The sequence below is a fragment of the Sphaerodactylus townsendi genome, linkage group LG04 (genome assembly GCF_021028975.2).
Source record: "Sphaerodactylus townsendi isolate TG3544 linkage group LG04, MPM_Stown_v2.3, whole genome shotgun sequence".
Lineage (NCBI taxonomy): Eukaryota > Metazoa > Chordata > Lepidosauria > Squamata > Sphaerodactylidae > Sphaerodactylus > Sphaerodactylus townsendi.
In genome coordinates this window covers 67,634,992-67,659,129 of record NC_059428.1, presented here as the reverse complement: position 1 = coordinate 67,659,129, position 24,138 = coordinate 67,634,992, and the positions used below count along the sequence as shown (strand labels likewise).

Here is a 24,138-nt window from a genome sequence, read left to right as displayed (position 1 = left end):
ACCTCTCAATATATTTATTCCATTTAGGCAATCCAGGCTCAGTCTGCCCATAACACCAAATTAGAATAGCAAGCCTTGGCTTTACATGCCTATTCTTCCTTTTCATTCTTTTGCTCATATACTCTGATTAGTGAAATCTTTTTCTTGCAATTCTGCTTATGCAAGAAGTGGAAGTTTTGCACTGAGTCCAATCCAGTATGTACTTCAACTGGAAACTATTTTTAAAAAGAACTTTAAAAAACAAAAACAAATAAATGTGTTGTCTAATGCCCATAAAGATGCAGTGCTTAAAAGACTTTTGCCTAAAAAAACCTGAATTTTGCTTTTTACGATTTAAAGTTTTTTAAAAAGCAAATGCCATGGAAATGTCGTAAATTTGGCCCCATAATTCCTTATTTACATAAACCTGTAACAGAGTTGAGCACATTTCCGAACAATTCTAAGCAGCACTTTCATGTGAGACCCCCAAAAGGTTAAAGCTTGCGTAAAGAACTTTGCTGCTACTGTTCACAAGGATGCCAGGTGATTATTTAAAATCCTATCACAATTAAAAAACACTACTATCTGATGATGAAAATCAGGTAAGCAAGACCTAAGGATTTGGAAAGGTAGTAGCTGAACTTATGCAATATATTCTAGGTTATGCAATATAAAAGCTCAACAGTCTACTCCTCCCCAGTCTGTTGGGAAAAGAGTCTTATTACAATTTATCAGTGTTTCTGGTTCAGAAGGATTAACAGAAATTAACAACTTACTGAAGTAGTTTCAGTTTCCTGCTTCTTTAATACAGTAAAAGGATTATCTATTAAAAAAATTATTTCAAGAAGAAAAATAAGAGAGACATACATAAATCACGCCAAAAGATATGGGCCTGAATTTGACAAAATGTTTTAACAATCATAAGGACTCTGATCCATGCAACGCAACACTTTCTTTGTTTACCCCTGCCCACTGCACCAAAACGAGATCAAAATGCCCCCTGAAAATGCTGCTCCTGGGAATCAAGACAGTTGAGGACTGCAGGCAGGAATCTTTCTGCCCAGGGGATCTTTCTGCCCACTGGATCCAAGCTATGGTTTAGAATCAATCCTCTAAGGTGAGAACGTTGCCATGGGTCATCCGCTGTAGAGTGAGCTCTACTTTTTTCAACATACAGCCACTACACATATCATTTCTAGATGAAAAAGGGGCCCCCTTCAACGCTTTGAGTAGCCTACTTTATATCCCTCCATCCCAATTTCCCAACATGTTTACCTACTCTATTTTTTTTTAAATCCACTATTTCAAAACTTTGAAAGCTGTTTCAGTTTGGGAAAGGAACTTGTTATGGATGCATAGGGCAGTTACCTATCTTTGCAGTCAACCTGAGTCAGAAACAAGGTGAGAACAAAGCAGCAGGACTGTTTCACAAACAATACAAACGCTGTGTAAATCTAGGCTTTAGTGCAGTGAAAAGTAAGAAGGTTTCCCTCAACCAAGGACCTCCTAAACACAGAGGCATTGCTCCAAGAGGGCTGGGGGTGCACATGATGCACTGGGCGCGCCACCCCTGTGGGGGTGTGGCGAGGGCGGACTCTTCACCGGTGCACCGGGCGCTTTCCCCCCTTGCTACGGCTCTGCCTAAATATTATTTGCAGGGCAATCCCATGCAACATTCATCCTTCTAAGTCCACCAAAATCAATGGGTTCTGAAAAGTGCAATTCTGTTTGGAACTGCACTATTACTATTTAAGCCTAAGCATTTGTCATAAGCCACATCTCTCCACTCCAACAAGCATGTATCAGGACATAGTAGTAAAGTTTTAAAGGGGTAAAACATTAATTGTTAACAGCATAGTTACCCATTTTATCGAAGTATTCATCTAAATATGGACAAAGAGATGGCAAAGTCTCTCTGTTATCTTCTAATAGCCATATAAAACAGCGAAGCTGTATGACTGCTGAGTTACAAATGAAGTTCAAGATTTCATCATCATAATCTTGAGGTGAGCAGCTCAGAATACTACCCAACTTAATACCATAAGTCTCATTCCACTGAACCATTACATGGCTGAAGTCAAGCTGCAGAACAGAATGTGCATAACGAGAGAAAAATATTTCTGACGCTTCTAAGCCTGCAAAAAAAGTTTAAATGGAAAAAATCAATTCACATAAAGGATCATCTTCAGGCCTCAAACCAGCCATTACAATTGTTTATGCGATTACATGTCACATGCAGCTCAGAAGCATTCTCATTTGTCTCAGCAACATCGTTTGGACAACTTTCTAAGAATACTGTGTTGTAAAAGATAATATTCCCAACAATTTTCAAACTCAATAAACATAAGATTGCTCAGCACCAAAATAAATAAAAAACCACCTTCATTTGTATAACTTAATGTCTCCCTTTCCAAAACAGTATCAGGTCAGGAGCAAATTTTTTTTATTACTGAGAGAATATAAATATTGCTTCTGAGACACAGATATGGAAACAGGTACATCAGTATCAATTATGATGACTTTGTACCATAAGCAAACTGCAACCCACAAATGGTACCCAACCACCACCAAAAGATACAGTCATTCTTAAGCAGTATTTGTAGTGCAATTCTAAACAGTTTTATTCCCATCCAATTTTTGCATATTGAAAACCAAAGTTAAAATCAGGCAACAACAGCAGCAGGTTTTCGTAACATTACTAATATTCAAATGAACTATTAAAACCAGAAATATTTTCTAATTCAAATTTCTACTCAGACACAGAAAACACTGTCTTACTTTTTCTGTTGAGGTGAATCATCCACTCATGTAGTTTGGAATCAATTTCTTCAAACTCACTCAGAACATGAATAAAAATTCTTGTCTTTACTCTGTTTTTTTTCCAAATTAGGTGGTTTATTAGTTCTTCCATTATTTCACTTGGTGATGCACTACTTGCAGTATACATAGCATATTCCTCTTTGCTAATTGCCCACCATGACAGTAGTTCATTAAGTAGCTTGAAAATATCATGAACACCTGCCTTTATTTTCTCAGTGTTCTGTATAATAAGTTGCAGGACAGTATCACCAGTTAACCATTTCTGAACAGTTCCTAAAGAAGTAAACATAATAAAATGAGCTTCAGGGTACATAAAAATTAGTATACCAAAGACAAAAAAATGGACTCATGTGCATGTACCTTTATGAGTATCATGTTTTGGTACAATGTTCCCTTGCTGATATTTATCTGAAGTATCTTTTGTGGAGTTCAAGGCTGTTTCTTTCATAAATTTTCTTCTTAGTTTTTTTTCATGTTTTACCTTTAAGTTCCTAGAACTGATACAAACAACCAACAGTGAAGCCTCACAAGCACAGTTCTAAATCAGCTCCCATCATTCAACCTTAACTTAAACATTAAGACCATAAATGCTTTGGGAACACGAAAGTCTCTGGACCAATTCACACCAACACCAGCCCTCAAGAGCATCAAAATGTTCCCAAGATAAAACCATCTGTATGAACCAACATCTCCATGAATGTTGCTGGGTGTGTACAACAATGCGCCAAACCATCATTCTGAAAGCAATAATCAGAGGTCCAGCTGATGATTCCTAGTGGGGTATGTTACCTGAACAGTAGTGGGGAACGTTACCTGAACATCCAGGAAACCTACCTTGAACATTTCTGTTTAACAATGGGCCTTGGAAGCTTCTTGCTTTTTATTTTATGTTCGAACTTGGGAGAGAGAGAAAAAAAGTGCAGCAGATTCAAAGATTCCTTGCAATAGTATTTTGTTGAACTTTGCTAAAAAAAACTCCCAGAAAACCTGTTCTACCACTGTATCATATTAATATAACACAGGCTGGTTCCAGCATTACATTAGCAGACGGTGGTGGCAGATATAGATTTTTCATAGACCACCCAACCCAAGTAAGCCCCCAAAATCAATCCATAGGGTTATGGGATTTGAGCAGATGAACAGCCACATGGATCAGAGGCTACTGTGTGATTATTAGCTGACCCAGGATTATCAGTTCTTGGAAAAACCCTATTGAGTAACAATATTTTAAAGAAAGAAGCAGTGACAAATTTCTTACTTCACATTTTATAAGACCAGATGAACTGAAGACAATAATTTTTGAAATGAGGCCTCTGCAATCTGGAGTGAAGCAGACTTGTTGAAGAAAGTCCTGTGGGCAGGATAAGAAAAAAGAGTATATGGTAGGATTTCATGACTGAAATGTACTTTTTTTTTTCAACAACAGAAATTAAGTTCTGCATAAATAGTCAACATTTAATCTCCTTTTATACTTTTTCCAGATTGGCTGAAATCATAGACTAGAAGCTGCTTTCTAAGTGGAAGAAACCATAAAATGCACTCCAGTTGTAGCCCTAACTCACACAGAGGATCCTCCAACATGCAAAAGTGGGATTTCAGAAGGTGCTAGCAGTGGCAGTAGCAGCAGCACAGAAACTGGGAAAGCCTCATTCCATGAAAAGGATTTCACTCATGATCCAAGTGATTATTTTTATCTCATTAGCTCTAATTTTTTAAAAATGCTGAACCATGCTAGATTGAGAGCAGTAAATTATCACCTTTCTCCAATGCACTACAGACTCTGCACTAGTGTAATCACCCAGTGCTGTACATATAGCAGAATTCTTTTTTAAAGGGTGCTAATTTTCAACTCTTTGTCTACAGAGCTTTATGCAGACATGAAATTACTCTTCCCAGATGCAACAGAATGTAGTGCAGAAACATGGTAATGAAAAATATAGTATTTATTTCATTTATTCAGTACATAATATTGCATTTTAAATTTAATACAACTGATAAGCACTTCAATGAAATATATCAACTGATCTTATTGTCAGTACAACGTACATCTTTTGAAAACCAGCTAGCTGCCTTTTATCAACCTCAAAACGGGTGCTCAAAAAGCCCAAATAGTCACTACAATCAGAGTAAATGGAGGTAGGAACAAAAGAAATATCACGTCACCTAAAAAAATAAAGTACAATGACACTTGGCTCCTTCCTGCATTGAGTAACAGGAAACTGATAAATTCAGCTGCCAAGAATTCCCTGCATCCTGTTGCTTTTGCACAAATACCAGTGTAGTGAAATGTACTCACTGGTTAAGAGGAAGGTACCACCTCTTCTCATAAAACAGAGGATCTAGTAACATATTTTAGCAACATGGAATAGGTGATCACTTCAGAATCTGATCCTTTGTCCATTCAAATATCACCACCTTGGGAAACCTTTCTATGAAAATAATGTATTGGGACTCTAATATTACCTTGTCATTTTTGTCATTGAATTTTGTGGATTTCAGCCTTTTCCAACAGCTTACATGAAATTCCACTATACACTGTTCACAGCAAGTAACACGTATAAAACCCTGAAATGCAAATAATGCAAAAGTACTTTCATTTCCATAATGGCTACAGAATAATTTTAGAATATTCAAAACATACGATAGTCATCGACTTCTTAAGAGAAAGTCAACATAAAACAAAAATTTGTATCTATTCACCGTGCCATCATATTTACCTTAATATACCAAAATGAAGGGCAACACATGAGACATCTAGTAATCATATTTACCTTGAAATCTGGATCACTAAAATATATTTTGATTTTACGGGCTTGGCACTGTTGATTGCGACAAACTGCATCTGGATTTGGAGGAAACTTGCATTCTTCAATATGGTCCTCCAACATAACCTACAAACCAGCAAAAATCAAAGATAAAACGGTTATAATTTCTTTACTACTGCATTTTAAAAATCCACAGCAGCTTTGAAACAGTGACAGCTATCAACAATTCCATTTACATCACAATAAAAAGCCATTTCATTAGAACATTTATGAATTTACAATTTCAGATGATACATTATATAAAACACTGAATACTGCTGATTCCATGCATACCAGCAGGCTGATATTATAATATTAGCAGCCTGCTGATCTTTTGACTCCTAATACTACCAGCCAGGAAACGATCAAGTAGGAAGGAAGCATGAGATTAATCTCTTCAGCAACCTGGCTGAAGCTGGGAAAAACAGCTGCTGAGGGGCTACTGTAAGACGCAAACTCACAAGTGAGCAGTTTTGTACTATTTCACTATATAACCACATTGGTTGTAACACACGCAGGAACCTGTGTTCAGAAAATTATTTACTATGGATAGCCTGCCTCTTTCACCATTCGTGCTGAGGCATCCTTGTCTGATACAGCGTAGTACTTTTGAGGCCCCCTACGTGACAAACATGGGAACTGTCCGGTGCACTCTAGCCTAATCATCGAATTTTGTGGATTTCAGTCTTTTCCAACAGCTTCCCAAGCCCACAATTTGCTGTTTTATACCAAATATGATGAAATGATCACAAGGTGAGTGGAGGATTTACTTGTGATTCCTTTGTCCTGGTTGGATCATTTCCTGGTGAATGCAGAAAGATCCTATGGGTTAGCAAAACCTCTGGGGGAAAAATATGGTCCCTATGGCTCTTGGATCCAACAAATCTCTAATCTGCCCTAGGTTGTGACTGACTGGCCCAAAAGGGCTCAAACACACTGGTCTGCATAGCCATGCATCAGTGTAAATTGCACCCCATCCCCAAGGTCTTCATCAGCTCTCTAACTGGGCCAGGTGAGCCCAGAGGTCTTAGCAGTGGCAGGGATGAGTGTGGCCCAGGCTCAGTCAGGCAAAGCTGGAGGCTGTGACCCCAGTCAGAGTCAGGACAGGGTGGGTGATATCAGAAACAGAACCACAGGGGCTGGCAGTTTGGTCATCTATGTCTTTGGGACCTGCCTTGTCCTCCACGGCCGCATCTGTTCTGGAATGGGGCCAGGATTGCCACTGGGTGAGCTGGGGTCCCAGGGGGTATCCAGGGAGGACATGAGGGCCAATCTCAGACATGTGGAGAGCCAAAGCAGCAATATGCTTGTTTAAAGGAGGAAACACAAACTGTAGACATGACTCCCACAAAGAAAAGAAACTGCTAGAAGTTTTGACTACTGAGGTGGACAGAAGGAATCAGCTGTCTTAGGATGCCCTATCCCAGCAAAGAAGTCATAGTTCATCTCTTCATGAAGTGGCTTTTGGGAATCTTGTAGTTTACAAGGCAGAATTCTCACTTACCTGTAATCTTTCTACTCGTGTCTCTTCAATTACTTCAGAGGTTGTAGGCCATGTTAATACACCAGGAACAATCTTATAACCAACCATGAACTTTGATTTCATGAATTGGTCAAGAGCTTCTGAAAATCTGAATGTTAAAATGAAAGACAAAATCATATATGTTGCATTCTATTAATTTCTCATTAAGACTATTTCAGATTTTAGAGAAGTAGTAGTAGAAGAATTTGGATTTATATCACCCCTTTCTCTCCTGTAAGGAGACTCAAAGGGGCTTACAATCGCCTTTCCTCCCCCCCCCCCCACAACAAACACCCTGGGAGGTAGGTGGGACTGAGAGAGCTCTGAAGAACTGTGACTAGTCCAAGGTCACCCAGCTGGCATGCGTTGGAGTGCACAAGCTAATCTGGTTCCCCAGATAAGCCTCCACAACTCAAGTGGCAGAGCGGGGAATCAAACCCAGTTCTCCAGATTGGAGTGCACCTGCTCTTAACCACTACACCACACTGGCTCTCAAAGAACCCTTCGGGGGTGGGCGGTTTATAAATTTGATATATAAATAAATAAAGCAGCTGAAAATCACTCCTTTTTCCAAACTGGAAGTCACTGTGAAAATGGAAATAGATATTCTGTGGAAAACTTATATCTAAGTGGGTACATACATGCCTTTAACTGGTGGAAAGGAAATCTAGTTTAGATCCCTTTCCTTTACAACACAGAGCCAACTCAGTTCAAGCACACTTTCTCTCTCCTCAGCTTATACTATGCTACTAGAAAAGAGAATCTCCCAGTTGCTTTAATTGTTATTTACTCATTCCAGTTGCTATCCATGCAGTTTATTTTTCTTGTTCCTTCAACTTTTATTTTTACTTTAATGCAGTTTATTTTTCTTGTTCCTTCAACTTTTATTTTTACTTTGAGAAAACAGGCAGCTTTACCCGACCCCCAGACAGTTTTGAAGAAGCCATCAAGGTAAGGCAGGTACTCTGAACGTAATTAGCAAATAGCAACCACTAACAAAACAAGTGTGAAGCAAGATGCTCTACTGCATTAAGTAGTTTGATGGAAGAGTACCAGAGGATCACTCCCTGCTGGGAAAGCCAAGCAATAAAAAATAGTGGAAAAGCATAATATGTATGAAGTCAATAGAAAATATATTTTGAAAAAATGAGAATGTTGAAGAAATGCACTCACTTTTAGAAAGCAAAATATTAAAACATACTACTTACCTGTTCTGTCTCAAATATACTTTTCCAATTCCATAGTGTGCTAAGCAATTAAACCTTACTTTCTGATAGTTTTCAATTATCTTATTAAAATGGTCTTCAGCTTTTACTAGTTCCTACAAAGTAAATTACGCAGTTTAAGACAAACACACAAATAAACGAGCAAGAGTCATATACGAAGTTTATGACGGCATGTCAACTGACTAGAATTCGAAAGGATATGTGCACTCAGAAAGTTTTCTTGCAGTGTTACAATATGCCAGGAGTCATCGTCAAAGGAAAAAATGCCCCTCATTTAGATTCAAAAGTAGAAAACGCTGAGTATAAACAGCAAAACTGCAAGTATAAAAGCAATTCTATAGCATGCATACATTCCATGTCAGAATCTCAGTTAATTTTTCTTGTATTATAGTCCTAAAATGTAGAGGTTTCTGGGACTTTTTTAGGTGGTCCCTGAAATCAACCTGAAAAATATCAAAGATCAAATAAGCCAAAGTTACTTTTGAAATTTTAATGAAATGCCTAATATTCAACTTATTTATTTATTTTATTTATTTATAATTACATTTGTATACCGCCCCATCCCCTGAGGGCTCTGGGCGGTGAACAACAAAACTTTTTTCTGAAGCTTTAAAATGAACTGAACTGAAGCTTTAAAATGAACTGAACTGAAGCTTTAAAATGAACTGAAATGCACCTATAGCAGTGATGGCGAACCTTTTAGAGACTGAGTACCCAAACTGCGACCCAAAACCAACTTATTTATTGCAAAGTGCCAACACTTGGAAAGGGGAGCGGCGGGGGGGGGGGGGGGGGTACAACAAGGGAATTTAAGCCCAAGCTTTGCTTGTGATCTTCAGAATCCTCAATTACTGTTCCTGGTCTTTAGTATTCCCAATAAAGACTAGTATAGTTAATATCTACAGGTTCTTTATTTTGGACTAAATTTTGACAGCCTCATACAAATCCAGGTGCAAAAGGAGAGTTTTCAGACATTACTGATTGCAAGGGAGAGAAAACAACACAGACACACACATATAACTCGTTGCAGTCACCGATAACATGGACTCAAACATCAGCCCCTTTAAAACAACTTCCTCCTTCCCGATCTCTGAAAGAGTTTTCCATTTCCTAACAACATCACCTCAGCCTGCAGAAGCGGTTGAGGGTGGAGGAAGAAGGGAAGACTCCCCCCCCCCAGATTCTTTTTTCACTTTCCCCAGAAATCTGCGAAGCTGAACCCTTTTCAAACTTCCAGGCAAGGCTGCAAACTGGCAGGGAGGAAGAGCGCACTACAAAATCGATACCAAAACCTGAATCTCAAGCAGATTGAAGAGTAGTTAGCAGCATAAGCCACTGCCATAGACCCACCACCACCACCAGCAACAAGCTGCTAACCTGCTGCAATCTGGGTGTTGAAAGTCATGCTGCAGAAGAGCGAGGAACCCAGGGATGCTTTTTTATGTGCAGGGAGGATGCACTTTTCCCGGGCAGCGCACCGAGGGCGAAGGCATGGCTCCGCTTGCTAGGCAGCCTTGCCCTCTGCCCGCTTGGCTGGCTGCCCCCTCACCTGTCCACTGGCACGGATCAGAGGAAGCCACTGGAGTGAACCCAGCAGATGACTTGCTTTTGCAGAAGGGCTCCTCCGGGCAAGATCTGGACTTTTTCGCAGGGCAGGAGGTCTCCCTGCAAAACTGAGTTCATGGATCTTGCTAAGCGCCACGAGCCTAGGACCTTGCAAGATCTCTCCTCCCCACCCTGGGCTCCCAGGCACTAAAAGCTCCATTGCTCTCTCGCCCAGGGGGGCATAAACAAATGGTTCACCCCAATCGGTGCAAACCGCCTGAATCCCACCACTGTGCCCGGGCTGCCGCTTCTTAACCCTACCCCCAGCCTGTGCAGCGTGACTCCCAATGCGTCTGCCGGCAGCAGCTCTGGTGGGGCGAGGGGGGAAGGGGAGATGACAGTGCATGTGCCCACAGAGAGGGTGAGTGCCACCTCTGGCACCCGTGCCATAGGTTCGCCACCACGGACCTATAGCCTTAAAGCAATGAAAAACAGCACAATGGAACCTTCAAATAAATTACTATTTGGGGTATAGTTCAGCTCCAAGTGTGTGCATATAGGTTTGCTGGAACCAGAACCTATGTGAGAACATATAAGGTGTTTTAAACTTCAAAAGAGATAAAGGTAGTCCTCTGTGCAAGCATTGAATTATTTCTGACACATGGAGTGGTCGGTCACATCACAATGTTTTCTATGCAAACTATGTTTACCGGGTGGTTTTCTACTGCCTTCCCATCTTCTGTTGGGATCTAACTCAGGTCATGAGCAGACTATGGCACTACAGTTTACCACTCTGCGCTACTTGTTTTAAATTTAGGATTACTAAATTCATGCTTTTTTGAAACTATCCATGCTCAATTTAATGCTTTCTTTTAACTAATGTGCAATGTTAGCCTGCACCCAGTACAACTGAATTAATGACTTTCTTATTAACTAATCATGTTATACAGAATACTATGCTGAAGTCATAAATGTAAGTGCGCTTAGGTGTGATTGTGTCCAACTGAAGTCTGCACAAAGACAAGAAACAACAAGCAGATTAGTCTGTCCCATTGTAAGCAGCAAGAACAAACTACAAAAGCAGAATGCACTTTTTCCAGTCTACAAGGAACGCAAAGGGACACTGCATATGTAACTGCCTCCCTTGCCTCAGCCGTTCTACAGTGGTATCTTGACTAATGTGTTGGAAATGTCTGGCCAGGAATTAAAGATGCTGTGGATCAGGCCCCAGCAAGTCTCCAGAATCAGCTCACTACAGCCTTCTGATAAGGCCATACCATCCTGAACAAAAGGCCGTTCTCTAGGAAAGTTATAGCACCACCCACCTGGATCTGGATGCTTCCTATCCTGCTCCTAGAAAGGATGAGGGCGCAAACCATGCGGGACCTGAGACACAAACCGCTATAAACCAGCAAAGGGAAAGGAGGGAGCCCAATCTCATTCACCACCTATTGGGATTCTCTAATTTGAATTGTATCAGCCAACCTGGGCATGTAAGGAGCTGAACTTGTGTGTGGTATATCAGTAGAATACAATGTGATGCTTTTGGACTTTCTTGTGATTTGCTTAATAAACATTATTTCTGACACTGTGACTAAAGAGAAGTGACATGAAGATATTTTAAGCATCTAAGAACTATCGGATTTCTCTCTCTCTGTCTCCTTCTCTCACTTACTGGGAAAAGTCTTGCTGTTTACACGAAGGCTTTCAGGTCACTTGAACTGAACCTGGGCTCACTATCCCGTGACTTATTGGAAAGTGATTATTGTATCAGTCCAGGTGTGGGGCACCCAGGTTCAGATCTGAACTTGTTGTACTTAGTAATATACTCTCTCGGTCTAAATTTCAGAAGACTGTGATGAGAATCAGTGGAAGAGAGAACTATATACACAGACCTAAACTCTGTTGGAATAGTGACATAAAAATCCAAGCAAATCCACAAAAGTAAATTTCTGTGGTTTTTGTACTCTGTAAAGTGCCACAGAGGTTGATGGTGCTATGTAAATACACAGAATGGTTCTGAGTCTTACCTCAGGCTGTCCTATTCCAAGAAGAGAAGTGGCATATCCATAGACGATCACAACATAGTCAACTATACCAAGACTCAGGGGCTGCAACATGGTTTAAAAATATTTAAAACAAATGGGAAACACGTTAAATGAAGAAAGTGACATAACCGTTGCAGCCTATTATAATCTATAGTTCATTCACAAGAGCATCATCACCTCATGTTCCCAAGTAAAAAAAAATTTAATTCTACAACCTGAAAATCTAAGCCAATGTGGTCACAAAAACTGGTACTAAATCAAGCAGGGCACATGTACTTAATCTGTTCTGTCTTGTTTTTCAAAGCATTCTTATGCAATTTATTTATAGTAAGGAGCGTCAGGTTAACAGTAGAGATTATGGTGCAGTGTGGTAGGAAAAAAACGCTGTTTGGATTTTTCACCATTCTGAACTCAGGCAACTATTTTTTCACTCTTCTCTTCACTGGTTTACGGATCTGTGCAAGGCCGTTCTTTATAGTTATAACTGTAATAAGTTTTTTCCAGTAGATGGCCATTGTCAACATAGGGAGGTTAAGGACATGCAACTTGTATGATTTGTTTCCTGTATTTTTAGTCTACCCTATTCCACGACATGAGTAGTGAACACCTGCTAGACACATAGACCAAACGTCTAAACAAATACACTAAACACCAAAGGGTCAATCCTACACTCCACACCAACTACTTGTGCAACAGACCTCTCCTCTCTTGCTGTAACTTGAGTGCAACTTGAGTGTAAACTGTAAACTTGAGTGTAAACTTGCTGTAACTTGAGTATAAACTGCAAAAAAAATCAAGCACAAGCAGAAATACTGCTTTGAACAGAAATAGCTTCAGGATCCAGATCTGAGTTAATAAAGGGAGACCTACTAGAATATTATTCCATATATCATTTCCCCTTTATTAAAAAATTTAGATCACTTTTGGATGATGTTTTAATTTGAACAGATTTCATGGTGGAGGGTGGCCAGTAAGAAAGCTACTGTAAATGCATAGCAGGTGAAAACTCAGTCATGACCATTTCTATCTGCTATGAAGATACGAAGGGTCCAAGCTGCACAAAGATCTTTAGGTCAAGCCTCCCAATTGGAACTGGGACTAGAGGACACCAGAACGCTGCTGTAGATGCTGGAGCGCAGTTGTCACTTTCTCCTAGAAATCTGCCTCCTTGAATCATCAGTCTGTGCTGTGCTGTGTTTGGTGCCAGTTTACACACTTCAATTTGCCTCAAGTGTTATAAAGGTAAGAACAAGCAATACAGAATGAAATGGAAACAATGATGTATCTGAATAGTCTACAAAGAAATCCTTAGTACTCTAAGCATTCTTTAAAATAAATAAAAGACAACAAATCATGGACTTCTCTGAAATATCCTCCAATATTTAATAAAATCCATTTTTCTTCAAACTTATCAGCTGATTCATTTTGACTGATTTTTCCAATTATGCCAATTTAGACATAAAAATAGTTGAACCAAACTTTTCTAAATCATTCTGCCAGAGGATATGATTTTTACAAGAGACGGCAATACGCATTTTAGCAGGTGTATGAATATAAATAAATCTATACATGAATATAAATAATCACTAAGTGCACTTTTAACATAAAGTGCTACACCAGTTTGGCATCTATGGTAAGACAACTCTCAACCTGTTTGAATATAAAGGTTAAAATCTTCCTAATTTGAAAGAGTTGCTCACAGCCACTATAACAGACTGGCTCTCAGTTGTTTCTTACTAAATATCTCAAGGTTTTGAAGACAATATCTTAGTAGTGTCACTTTAAATTTCAACATTTACTGTGATGCTAGAAATTCCAAAGTTATTTTCTCTCTTTGAGTATAAGATATGCACAGTCTAGAAGATATGTACCAGAGACACTTCCTACATATACAGAGGCTATAAGGTTATCATTTGCTTAGTAAAAAAAAAAATTACACCTCTACCACCAATCAATTTGAGGACAATCCAGGGAGCCCTCCTCTGGAAAGTAGTTTTTGCAGAAGTCCAACTGATAGAAAACTGGGGGAGGGCTCTTTCAGAGGTTCCCCCCCCCCCCCCCCGCCTCCTTAGGATGAAACTCCCTCCCTGAGAAATTGAGAAAAGTTACTTCCCTACAGGCCTTCTGGATGGGTCTGAAGACATGCCGTTTCTGGCAGGCCTTTGAATTAAATTACTAAGAAATGGTGTGATTGAGGAGTGCCACTAAAGAGAACATGTTTCTTACTATATTGATATCTTTATTATATTTTACTGTTCCGTGTAAAATGTTAGGGACTTTAAATCAAAAGGTTGTCCATAAACTGGTACCAAAAAAACCCCCTGTATGCTGCTGCTTTATGTGATCATGATTCATTTAAGTACCTTGCAAAAAGTCCAAAGGCTAGATTTATTAACAAGGTCGAAGTATTCTAAATATAATCCTTCACGTTACCTGTAGCTGTAATGGATCTAGAGAATTCAATAACTGTGCAAACAACTGCTCAGCACTGTGAAAACGATGATCCATCAAGGCTGTACAACCATCTTTTACATAAGTCTTCAACTTTTCTACTGAGAGCATTCTGTCCACCTGCAAAAATTGAAGTGAGGCATAAATGTTGTTTTAGTTTAACATCAGGGCTGTGGCAGAGACAGGCAATGGCAAACCTCTGAATGTCTCTTGTCTTGAAAACCCCACAGGGTTGCCATCAGTGACTGTGACTTAGCAGTAAAAAAACACAACCTAATTCTTACTCAGATATTTTGTTACCTGATGTGTAGAACTGCAAGGAGTATCCTTTTTGTCTACATGGCTTTCACAGTCAGCTTTAGAATTCAGCAGGCCACTGTAGTTTTAAGAAAAACAACAATAGGGTTGGTTATGCTGCTAATAGTCTGAATGCTTTTACTACACCAAATAACTGGGAAGTTGCTTCTAAAAACCATTATCTAAATCAGACTTTTTACATCTTGAATTGTCTAAGTATCTCCCAAATCCACCAGCCTCTGGGGGTTACATAAGCTAACCTCTGCCAGCAAAACCCTTTTTTTCTATGTTTTAAAGAACTTCCTTTGTTCAAAATCAGTCAGGACATGTAACTTTGTTGTACATGTGCTTTGATCATCTATCCCAGAGAAGTCCTTGATACCCAAAAGCTTGATTTTACTAGTTGGTCCAATACCGGGAATCAAAGGAAAAGTAGAACACTGTTTGGAATTTGATATGGATTCACAAGCAATGCTTCACCAACCGCTTTCACTATATAATCCAAGGGGAAACCTTACCACATCTTTTCAGAATCACTCATTCTGCTCCTTGATTTTCCTATATTTTCACTGGGTCCTGTCATTAAAAAAATATAACTGTGAACTTGGTTATTTGGCTAAAAACAGATAAAAATCAAACAGAGCCACATCACTTTCACATCTATGCATTTCAAGGAACATAATAAGAAATTACACACAAAGACAAAGCTGCATAGACAACTAGAAATGCTGTGTGGACACCTAAAGATTTTCCTAATACTGTCTAAAGTCTGATGTTGAACGATATAATATTTTTCAGTTGCTGGTAAGATACGTCCACCTTCTCCATTTTGCTATTTTACAGTGTGATCACAATACCTCTATCAACCATACCTGAAATCAATTTTTCTTTTCAAAACAAGAACTATTTCAGCTGTTCTCCCCTGTAAAAATTAAACATCTAACTTTATGTCAACTGATTGCCAAGTTTAGCACTATAAAGGTATTCAGATTTTAACTGTCCTTAAAACATACAAGAAATGGTCAAAAATCTCTGCTGCAATCCAAAATGAAGCAAAAAGAATCTTATTGATGGTCAAAGAACAGATACAAGTAGACTCACGAGAAAACAATTATGGAAGTTGAACAGAAAAATAAAATTATCTCTTAATTATAAGAAATACACTACATCATTAAGAAAACACCACAAAACATGAGATGCCAGTTTCACATTAAGGTCCAGTGCAAAAGGTTAGTAGACTAGAGCTGAGTGACAGAAAACAAGTTACAGTCATGGTCAAATTGAATTTGCAAGTGTTTCCCTTTCCCTCTTCATATTAATCTGCAGCCAAGCCAGCTCTTGGTCTCAAAACGCTAGTTTATTTCCACAAGGGCTACAGTCACTTTGATTAGCACACAAACAGCCTTTTTGGGTACCTTTTTGGATCTCATAAGAACCAAGCATCAGAATACCAAACAGAATCTTACCTTTTTTAATGCTGTTCCACTGACTATCACCTTAAATTCTCAGGAAGCTTTGTATTAATTTCATATCATGTTCCTCTCAGATTAGATAACCCGTTAGAAATCTTTAATATGGGAATTTGTTTCTACATCTCCAGTAGCTAGCTACTAGAGGTAGATTCTATTAGAATTTACATATTATTCAGAACAACCGAAACATTGCATCAGATGTTCACTACAGAATAATCACAAAGAATTCTCTCCAGCTCGTCTGTATGCTCGACAGTGTACAACGTTTCAAGACTTAATGGAAACAGTTTTTGTTTACTGGTTTGCTAATATATTAAAGTGTATGACACAGGGGAAACGCTCAAAATGGAGAGCTGTCTATTTGCTATACGATTCTGAAAACTTCTTAGTGAGCAACATCACTGTGCTTCTAAATGGAAATTCTACTGCATAGATTATACCTTTATAGAGTTGCAATTCACAAACTCATTAACATAAAAATCTTATCTCTCAATGGGTCCTGAAATGTACTTCTTTTCATTGGATACTTGCATGCAATATAGTTTCTACATTGAAAATTTCCATGTAGCATTGCTCTGCCATCAATAGTGAAGCTGCCTGTAAGTGGCTCCTGAATCCATGCAAATTACAATATGTGGGTTTATCTACAAAGCAAGTAAAATGAGAATTTTTGAGCACCTCAACTTTATTAGAAATAGAAAACTTTCTGAGCCAATGATTCACCACTTTGTGTCCTTGAAGCCTACAGAAAGGGAATGGCACTTCTAGGTGTTGAAAAAAAAATTGTGCTTCAGCTTATCAGTTTCTTCAGCAACAAAATAGAGACTTTCTGGATCTTTAAACTGGGAACTTTAATACCAGGAGGCCTAAATGCAGACATTGACTGGACATGCCTACACATTAGGATTCTGTGTTGGCAATTTTTCTTGTATGTGCTCTATCTGTTGGTAATCTGTATTTTAAAATGTAGGTTCTCTTTAATTGGGCTTTCCCTTCCACATTCTCCATCTCTGCATGACTCAGCCCTAAGACTTATAAAGCAATCTTAATAAGCATTACATCATCCCCTCTTCTTTAAGCAGTATATTAACCTCGGTACACAAAGGCAGTATGCTGCCTCTTTGATGTATGTTAGATCACACATAGTTGATTTTAGTTCAGCCCAAGGCAGGTTTGTATATTATTAAAAAAATGGGGGATAAAAAGTTCTATTAAAAGCTTTTATCATGGTTGGTTTATATGTCATTTATTAGCCCTGCCAAATGGTGTTCTTTTGAAAAGTTAATTGGTGAATATAAACTTAGGATTCAAAATATAAACCTTAGATATCTATGGGAACACCATTAGTTTTTTGACCTATCTAAAAACAGACCGGAGTGTAAATAAGATTTTATGTATATATGTCACCATTCTAAAACCTGCCAATTATACCCAATATTCCAGGTCTAATTATTTGGGATGCACTCAGCATTAAAATACATAATCCAGTTATCTCTATTAACTTACCTAAATCTGGAAACCAGTCTTTGTGTTCTTTTTTTGGTGCATCAACAGACACCTGTTAACAGATAAAATGTAAATTAGGCACCAAGCCACAACAGGTATTTTATCCTGGCTTTCATTAAAGGGTTTCATCTTTTAAAACTGCTTTTACAATCTGCTTCTAGTCTGGTAACTGTTTTATTAGACTTATTTTAAGTTGCTAAATACTTTCGCCTGTTTTTAATGTTGGGTTGTATATTTCACAATTTTATGCTGTTTTATATTTTAGAATGTATTACTTTATAAGTACCTCCAGCAAGTATCCTCGATTTGACAAACAGATTAAACTGCACTTTATGAACAAAAGAAATTATATTCCTCGCACACTGGGTTGTACCTTACCACTATGCACAATCTATTATAATACCTGCTGGCCCAAAGACTCCTCTGTCAAAGCAAGAGGCTCCTGTGAGCATCCAGCAGACGAGCCTCTTGAATCAGTGACAGGATCCTTGCGCTGATGAACATATCACCATCAGTTGTGCAGTGTGAGATGGTGTGTTAAGTGCCATCAAGTTGCTTTAAATTTATGAATTAACGATCTCTAAAATGTCCTATTGTTCACAGCCTTGCTCACTGAAAGTCTGGCTTCCTTAACTTGGTAAATCCATCCTAGAGGAGAGGAGGGAGGTCTATTAAATCTAAAAAATGAATGAATGAATGAATGTTGGGTCTTCCTCTTTTCCACATAAAAAGAGCCCTGAGGGATCAGACCAGAGATCTATCTAGTCCAACATCCTGTCTCATGAAGTGGTCAACCAGCTCCTCTGAAAGTCCAACAGAATGCAAGCTGACACTTTCCTGGGATAGTGTCTCCTGGCACGGATTTCAAGAGGTTTACTGCCAATGGCACCTTAAAGCAAACAAAGTTTTATTCTTAGTATAAGCTTTTGTTTGCGTGCACATTTCTTCAAGTAAGTTGGATATGAGTGGGAAGAAGCAAAAGAGGCAAAAGGAGGGCAGGGGGAAGTTCTCAGGGAAGAGAAACAAAAAACTATAGAGAAAGGGAAAATGGGACGAAAAACGTAATTTATGCATGAGAAGATTTTCTGCAAGGGGAATAGCACATTTAGCTGCTTACAAAATAGGCATTTCTCCAGAGCCGCAGTAAGGGGGAACTGCGCCTGGATCATGCATGCTCCCCGAACCCCTGCCACACCTCCACCACGGTGTGCACCCGGTGCGTTGCACCCCCCCCCGCCCGCCCGCTTGGTGCTATGCCACTGCATTTCTCCATATATCCACTGTACTGAGCCTCTCTCTACGATCTACAGAGTGTAGGTGAAGAGGGTCTCATTGTTAGAAATGGAGTGATCTATGTCTAGGTTTATCATTGCATTCCGTTCACCAGCAAGAATTAACTCTGTAAATATTTCTACAGCAAGGACCTTAAATATGAATCTTAGCTTCCTTCCTTCATTATCTTTGTTATCCTGGATAAAGTAATAAAGATCTTTACTAGTTAAGTATCATTTTCTATCATTTTCTTTTTTCTGGGGGAATTGTTGTCTCAAACTGAGAACTATGTGTACAATAGATTGAAATGATCTCTTGTACCAGAACTCATGCTCTAATCCACATGTATGCCGGACGCAATTAACGTGTGACCTGTGACACTGGGACCTATCTGGGTAACATCTTCCCACAAACAGAGGTGCTGAGGATACATCTTCCCATTATTACAAAAAGTTTTTACATTATATTTCTGTCCGATACTTCCTGACTAAAGTCAGGTTCAGGGTGGCTAACAATATAAAATTACAATTAAAATAATAAATGTCATATAGATAATGAAAACCTTGGATATAACAAACAATAATGGTGCCCTTATCGTGGCTCTCAAATGGTGCTATTATTTCCAGGATGGTTGAAGACTGAGGAATGGTAGACAGCCTAGCAAACCTGAGTTGTTTGGAAATCTATCCTCAGCATCAGCAAGAGTAGTAGTGAAGAGAAACAAGTTGTTCCACCCCTCCCCGTTACAAGGGAACTCAAAAGAAAATCTCCCCACAGGCAATTTTACTTAGGTTAATTGGAAACAAACAGCCAGCTCTACTTTCCATCCAGTCTACCAATTGGCAGAAAGAGGGCTGCATATTTGCTGCCCCATTTCATCTATTATTGGGTATGTGTCCCCTCCCTTTGTGCGTTTAAGGAGGAAAACCAGCTTTTCTACATGCCTTTCCTTTTCTTTGTGGCTGGACCTTTGGGTTGCTTGTGTGATCATTACAGAACTAGCCACTGTATTACTGAATGAAACGATTAGGGAAAATCTGTACAAGGCAAGATTGTGATCCTTCAAACAAACAAATGAACATAAAAGTTTGTCTAATGCAGCTTCAACATCATTGAGAAGGACAGCAAACCTAGGCTCCACTCAGAAATCGTACTGAGAGAATAAAATGGAGAAGAACAACATAAGCCACTTTTCTCATTAGGGTTTGTGCCACGCTTACATATCTACATTAACCACTGTGTTTGAATGTAGGACTCACAGCCTGACCTCAGATGGTTTGATATCTTTGCCCTTAGAGCACAGAATCACAGCTTCAAACCACCAAAAAATCTTGCTACTGTTGCAGGAAATTCTCAAAGACTGTTGATAAACCAAGATTTCTGAAAACTCTGGTTAGTCTTGACCATCTGCTATACTAGCCATGGTTAAGTTCAGTAAATCAAAGTTTAATCATGATTAATTGTAATGCCTGAATGGTGCTCTATTCCTGCAGCATCAGGAAGTTACAGTCAGTATTACGGATATCAGAATGAACACATTTATGTGTAACAATAAATCTGACACCACTGTCTTAGGTAGCACTACAAATATACATTTTAAACCACTTACTTTTATATGTTTCTTCTGATGGAAGTGGTTGCAATTGTCAAACTGCATTTTCTTTTCGATAGATTTTTTGGATTGTTGGTTACTGACTGAAGCAGATTCTGAAGAACTAAATAAATTTAAGTAACAGAATAAGATACAGTTTTAAACTAAAGCAAACCATGTATCCCCAAAACATTACTCAAAACTATAATTGTTTAAAGCAACTTGAAGGATCTGGAACATCATTCACATAATTTCTCTTTATGAGTAAAATGAACAACACCCCTGCACAATATCTGAATAGATCCTGTCAACAAATAAATTATACACAGTATGAAATACTACCCCATTTTACAAGAAGACTGAGTATCCTTTTTCAAAATGGCAGGAACACAACAAGAAAGCATCTGATCTCTTAGTAGACTCAGTAGACTTAGTAGACTCAGACCAAACGTACGTGATGCTTGCACCATTAGCATGACTAATGTGTCACAGTATTTTTGTCTTTGTCCTCGCAAATCATCCCAACCATTTCCTGTCACATTTTGAGTGACTATGTTTTAAAGTAGGGTGGCAAATAGTCAACTGCCTTTATAATTTCCTCTAAGCCAACAGGCTACAATTCACTTTCTCTTCTGGGCTTAAATTTATAGAAACAGAAAAAGCTTCTTAGTTATTTAAAGGAGGAGAATATAGTCCCATTCCAACTGTGGAAGCTACAGAATGCTGTTCAAATCTGCACTGTGAAAGCTGCCCATAAAACTGTTCCCCCCACAGCCTGTGAAGAAAGCAGGGTGGATAAAAATCAACAATATTGTTTGAAAAATAATTTTTTTAAAATTTAAATCGGATTTGTAAAAAAAATAAAATGCTTTTTGAGGAAAAATCTGTCTAAAGATAGTTTTCTATTTAACATGCATTATAGTTCATCATAAAATAAGGATGTTTTTAATTATGTAGGGTGAGGCTGTATATTCATGCAATGTTTACATTTTTGGAAAAATAGTTTCATTAGTCCAACTCTTCCAGTGGTTTCTGCAAGATTTTGGACAATTTTTCTGTCTAGACAATATTATCACAGATGTTTGGTTTTGCAGTTCTTAAAACTGTGAATTTATGTATGCAGAGATAACTTGCATCTTCTTCACAGGAAAATGATATAAAATAAACATACAGAGTTAAGAAAAAGACCTTAATTCCATTGTTCCTTTGCAAATCTATACTCAGACCCAACCCCCTTAACTCTTCAGTTAAGGAACTCTTTTTGTGTAAGCAGAGAAAAGACTCAAATTTAGAAGCACCTAACAATGCAGTACTCTGGAAGACACTTCTAAGGTTTTTTAAAAACATCTCCATTAAAGCAGGGCTTTTTCTTCCTATCTCCCATTCAAAAACAGACTGGCCCCCACCCTCTGGGCTGCAGCATTCTAGAGGAACAAATATCAGTGAGAATGGGGGCGTGCATGTCAGAGAAACGTATTCGCAATTAAAAACACATATATAATTGAAGCACATACAAATATATAACTAGAAATCAAGATTCTTGTACATTTAAAGCACAGAAAAGTGGATGGTGTCAAATGAGTCTACCTCAAATGTGAAGAACCCTCAAATGTTAAGAACCTTGCCAGCAAAACAGAGTCATAGAAGTATATTTAGCATTCACTAACAGATACAAAATATATACATAAATTAATAAAACTGGTGTAATTAAAGTGTAAATATATAAAAGCTTTGTTGGCTCACATTCTTTCATGCTATCCTTTTCTCCCTCTCCACAACCTATACTCAAAGCTGACAGTGTCTTAGCTTATACTGTAAAAAATATAATGCGTATAGACTATATTACACAAACTACAGGGTACAGCTTAGAAATGACAATACAACTGCAATCCTAAGCAGAGTTCCATTGAAGTCAATGGAGTTAGAGGGTACATAGGAAAGTGATAGGATTCCCTCTCAATATTTGTTTGGAACAATTACCCAAAAACTGCAGTTTCTATACCCAATCCTAAGAACTCTAAGTACTCTAAATACACTTTAAACATGCTAATGAACAGCAAGAGATATTTCGTTATTTTGTCCATTTGTACCATAATATTACTTATGGAAAAACTGCAAAATAGAATATTATTTTGAGTATCTGAACATTTAAATTTTTATTTAACCTGATTTATAAAGTAATTTTGAAGCTAAACTTACTTTTTCTGAAATACTGTTTTCTTTATTCTGTATTTATGTTGCTCCACACCTGGAAAAATAAAACACGGATTTCAACTCACTAAACATGGTAATATAGCATTTTACTGTACAGAGAAGAAACATTACCTCTAATGTCCTCCATTTGCTTTTTTAATTTCTCATGTTGCTGAATCAGATCTTTAATTCCTTCAGGACTCTCGCTGCACAGTTCTTGACCTCTCTCATTGGCTTCCAGTGCTTTTCTGTGTTCTCCCAAAAGTGTTAGCGCATCACAATATCGGTAGTGCCCCTACAAGTGATAGATAGAATGCTTATTAATAGCCCCAAACCAAGAAACATAGGCCACTTCCGAACGGAGGCGGAAGGGGTTGGGTCAGTGTAATCCACGACGACCCGACGACGCTGGGACCGTAATCGGCCGGCCAACCCAGCTTGTCCCTGGCCCTCCAGCACGTCGCTGAGGCCTGGAGACACGCCCCCCGGCCCTGCGCGCCTGCTTGAGCGCCGGAGGGCAGGGGGGCGTGTCCTCAGGCCTCGACGACGCGCCGGAGGGCCAGGGACCAGGTGACGGGTGGGAGTGGGGGGGGGGGGAGGGCGCCTTGGAGCCACTGCCATTCGCAAGGCAGCGGCTCCAAGCTGGCATTTCCAAACAACCTTGCTCCCCAAGCGAGGTTGGGAAATGCCAGCTTCGCACCGGTCGGGCGATGCGAGGGCGGCGCAGCTGCAAAGCAACTGCACCCCCTGTGCGAATGGCTCCCTGGGGACGGCGTTTTTGCCGTCCCCAGGGCGCCATTAAACGCCCGTGCGGAAAGGGCCTTTGCTAACATTTCACAATTTGCTGAATAAATTTATTTTTCCCATACGATAGTCCCTGTTGTGGAAACTCACTTCAAATAGGAATTTAATTTTCAAGGTCTTCATTCAAGAATCCTAGGCTGATTCCGCATGGGCCAAAAACAGCAGTGTGAAAACGGTGTGAAAATGGTGTAAAAGGGTTTATACTGTTTTCACACCGTTTTCACACCGCTGTTTTTGGCCCATGCAGAATCAGCCCTAAAGAGTTTTGCATACATGTATTTTTTTCTTTTAAACTGTGTGTGTGTGTGTTACGGTATGCATGGGTAAAATACCACCAAATCCACAGCTAATTCAAACATGGTTCATTTGATACGCAATGTAAATCTAGTACATATTCATTCAAATTCTAAATAGTCATAGCAGACCGTAACTTTTGAAAACAACTCTTAAAGAACAGGACATCTTCACCCCTTCTTCCATTGACACACAGAAGAATTCACACAGTATGATCATCAACAACATTAGCTCAATAATGGAAGTTTACCAGCTTTCTGTTTAGAGAATGGATAATTTTTGTGAAGTTTACAGTGCAACACTAAGCAGAGTTA

The 24,138-nt window shown here is 38.9% G+C and overlaps 1 protein-coding gene across 4 annotated transcripts in view; it reads right to left on the bottom strand.

Annotated features, from left to right (window-relative positions):
• Positions 1-24,138, bottom strand: part of TTC3 (tetratricopeptide repeat domain 3) — a 76,687-nt gene that overhangs the window by 39,417 nt on the left and 13,132 nt on the right. For all 4 annotated transcript variants that reach the window (XM_048495683.1, XM_048495686.1, XM_048495685.1 and 1 more), the window contains exons 12-29: positions 22,859-23,021; positions 22,733-22,781; positions 20,552-20,657; positions 17,671-17,722; positions 15,211-15,268; positions 14,696-14,771; positions 14,378-14,515; positions 11,927-12,007; positions 8,334-8,446; positions 7,108-7,234; positions 5,571-5,690; positions 5,263-5,364; positions 4,058-4,150; positions 3,634-3,695; positions 3,160-3,296; positions 2,758-3,072; positions 1,842-2,114; positions 756-802 (exon numbers count right to left, since the gene is read on the bottom strand). In XM_048495683.1, coding sequence (XP_048351640.1) covers positions 756-802; positions 1,842-2,114; positions 2,758-3,072; positions 3,160-3,296; positions 3,634-3,695; positions 4,058-4,150; positions 5,263-5,364; positions 5,571-5,690; positions 7,108-7,234; positions 8,334-8,446; positions 11,927-12,007; positions 14,378-14,515; positions 14,696-14,771; positions 15,211-15,268; positions 17,671-17,722; positions 20,552-20,657; positions 22,733-22,781; positions 22,859-23,021 — 2,112 coding nt within the window. The remainder of the gene's footprint in view (positions 1-755; positions 803-1,841; positions 2,115-2,757; positions 3,073-3,159; positions 3,297-3,633; positions 3,696-4,057; positions 4,151-5,262; positions 5,365-5,570; positions 5,691-7,107; positions 7,235-8,333; positions 8,447-11,926; positions 12,008-14,377; positions 14,516-14,695; positions 14,772-15,210; positions 15,269-17,670; positions 17,723-20,551; positions 20,658-22,732; positions 22,782-22,858; positions 23,022-24,138) is intronic.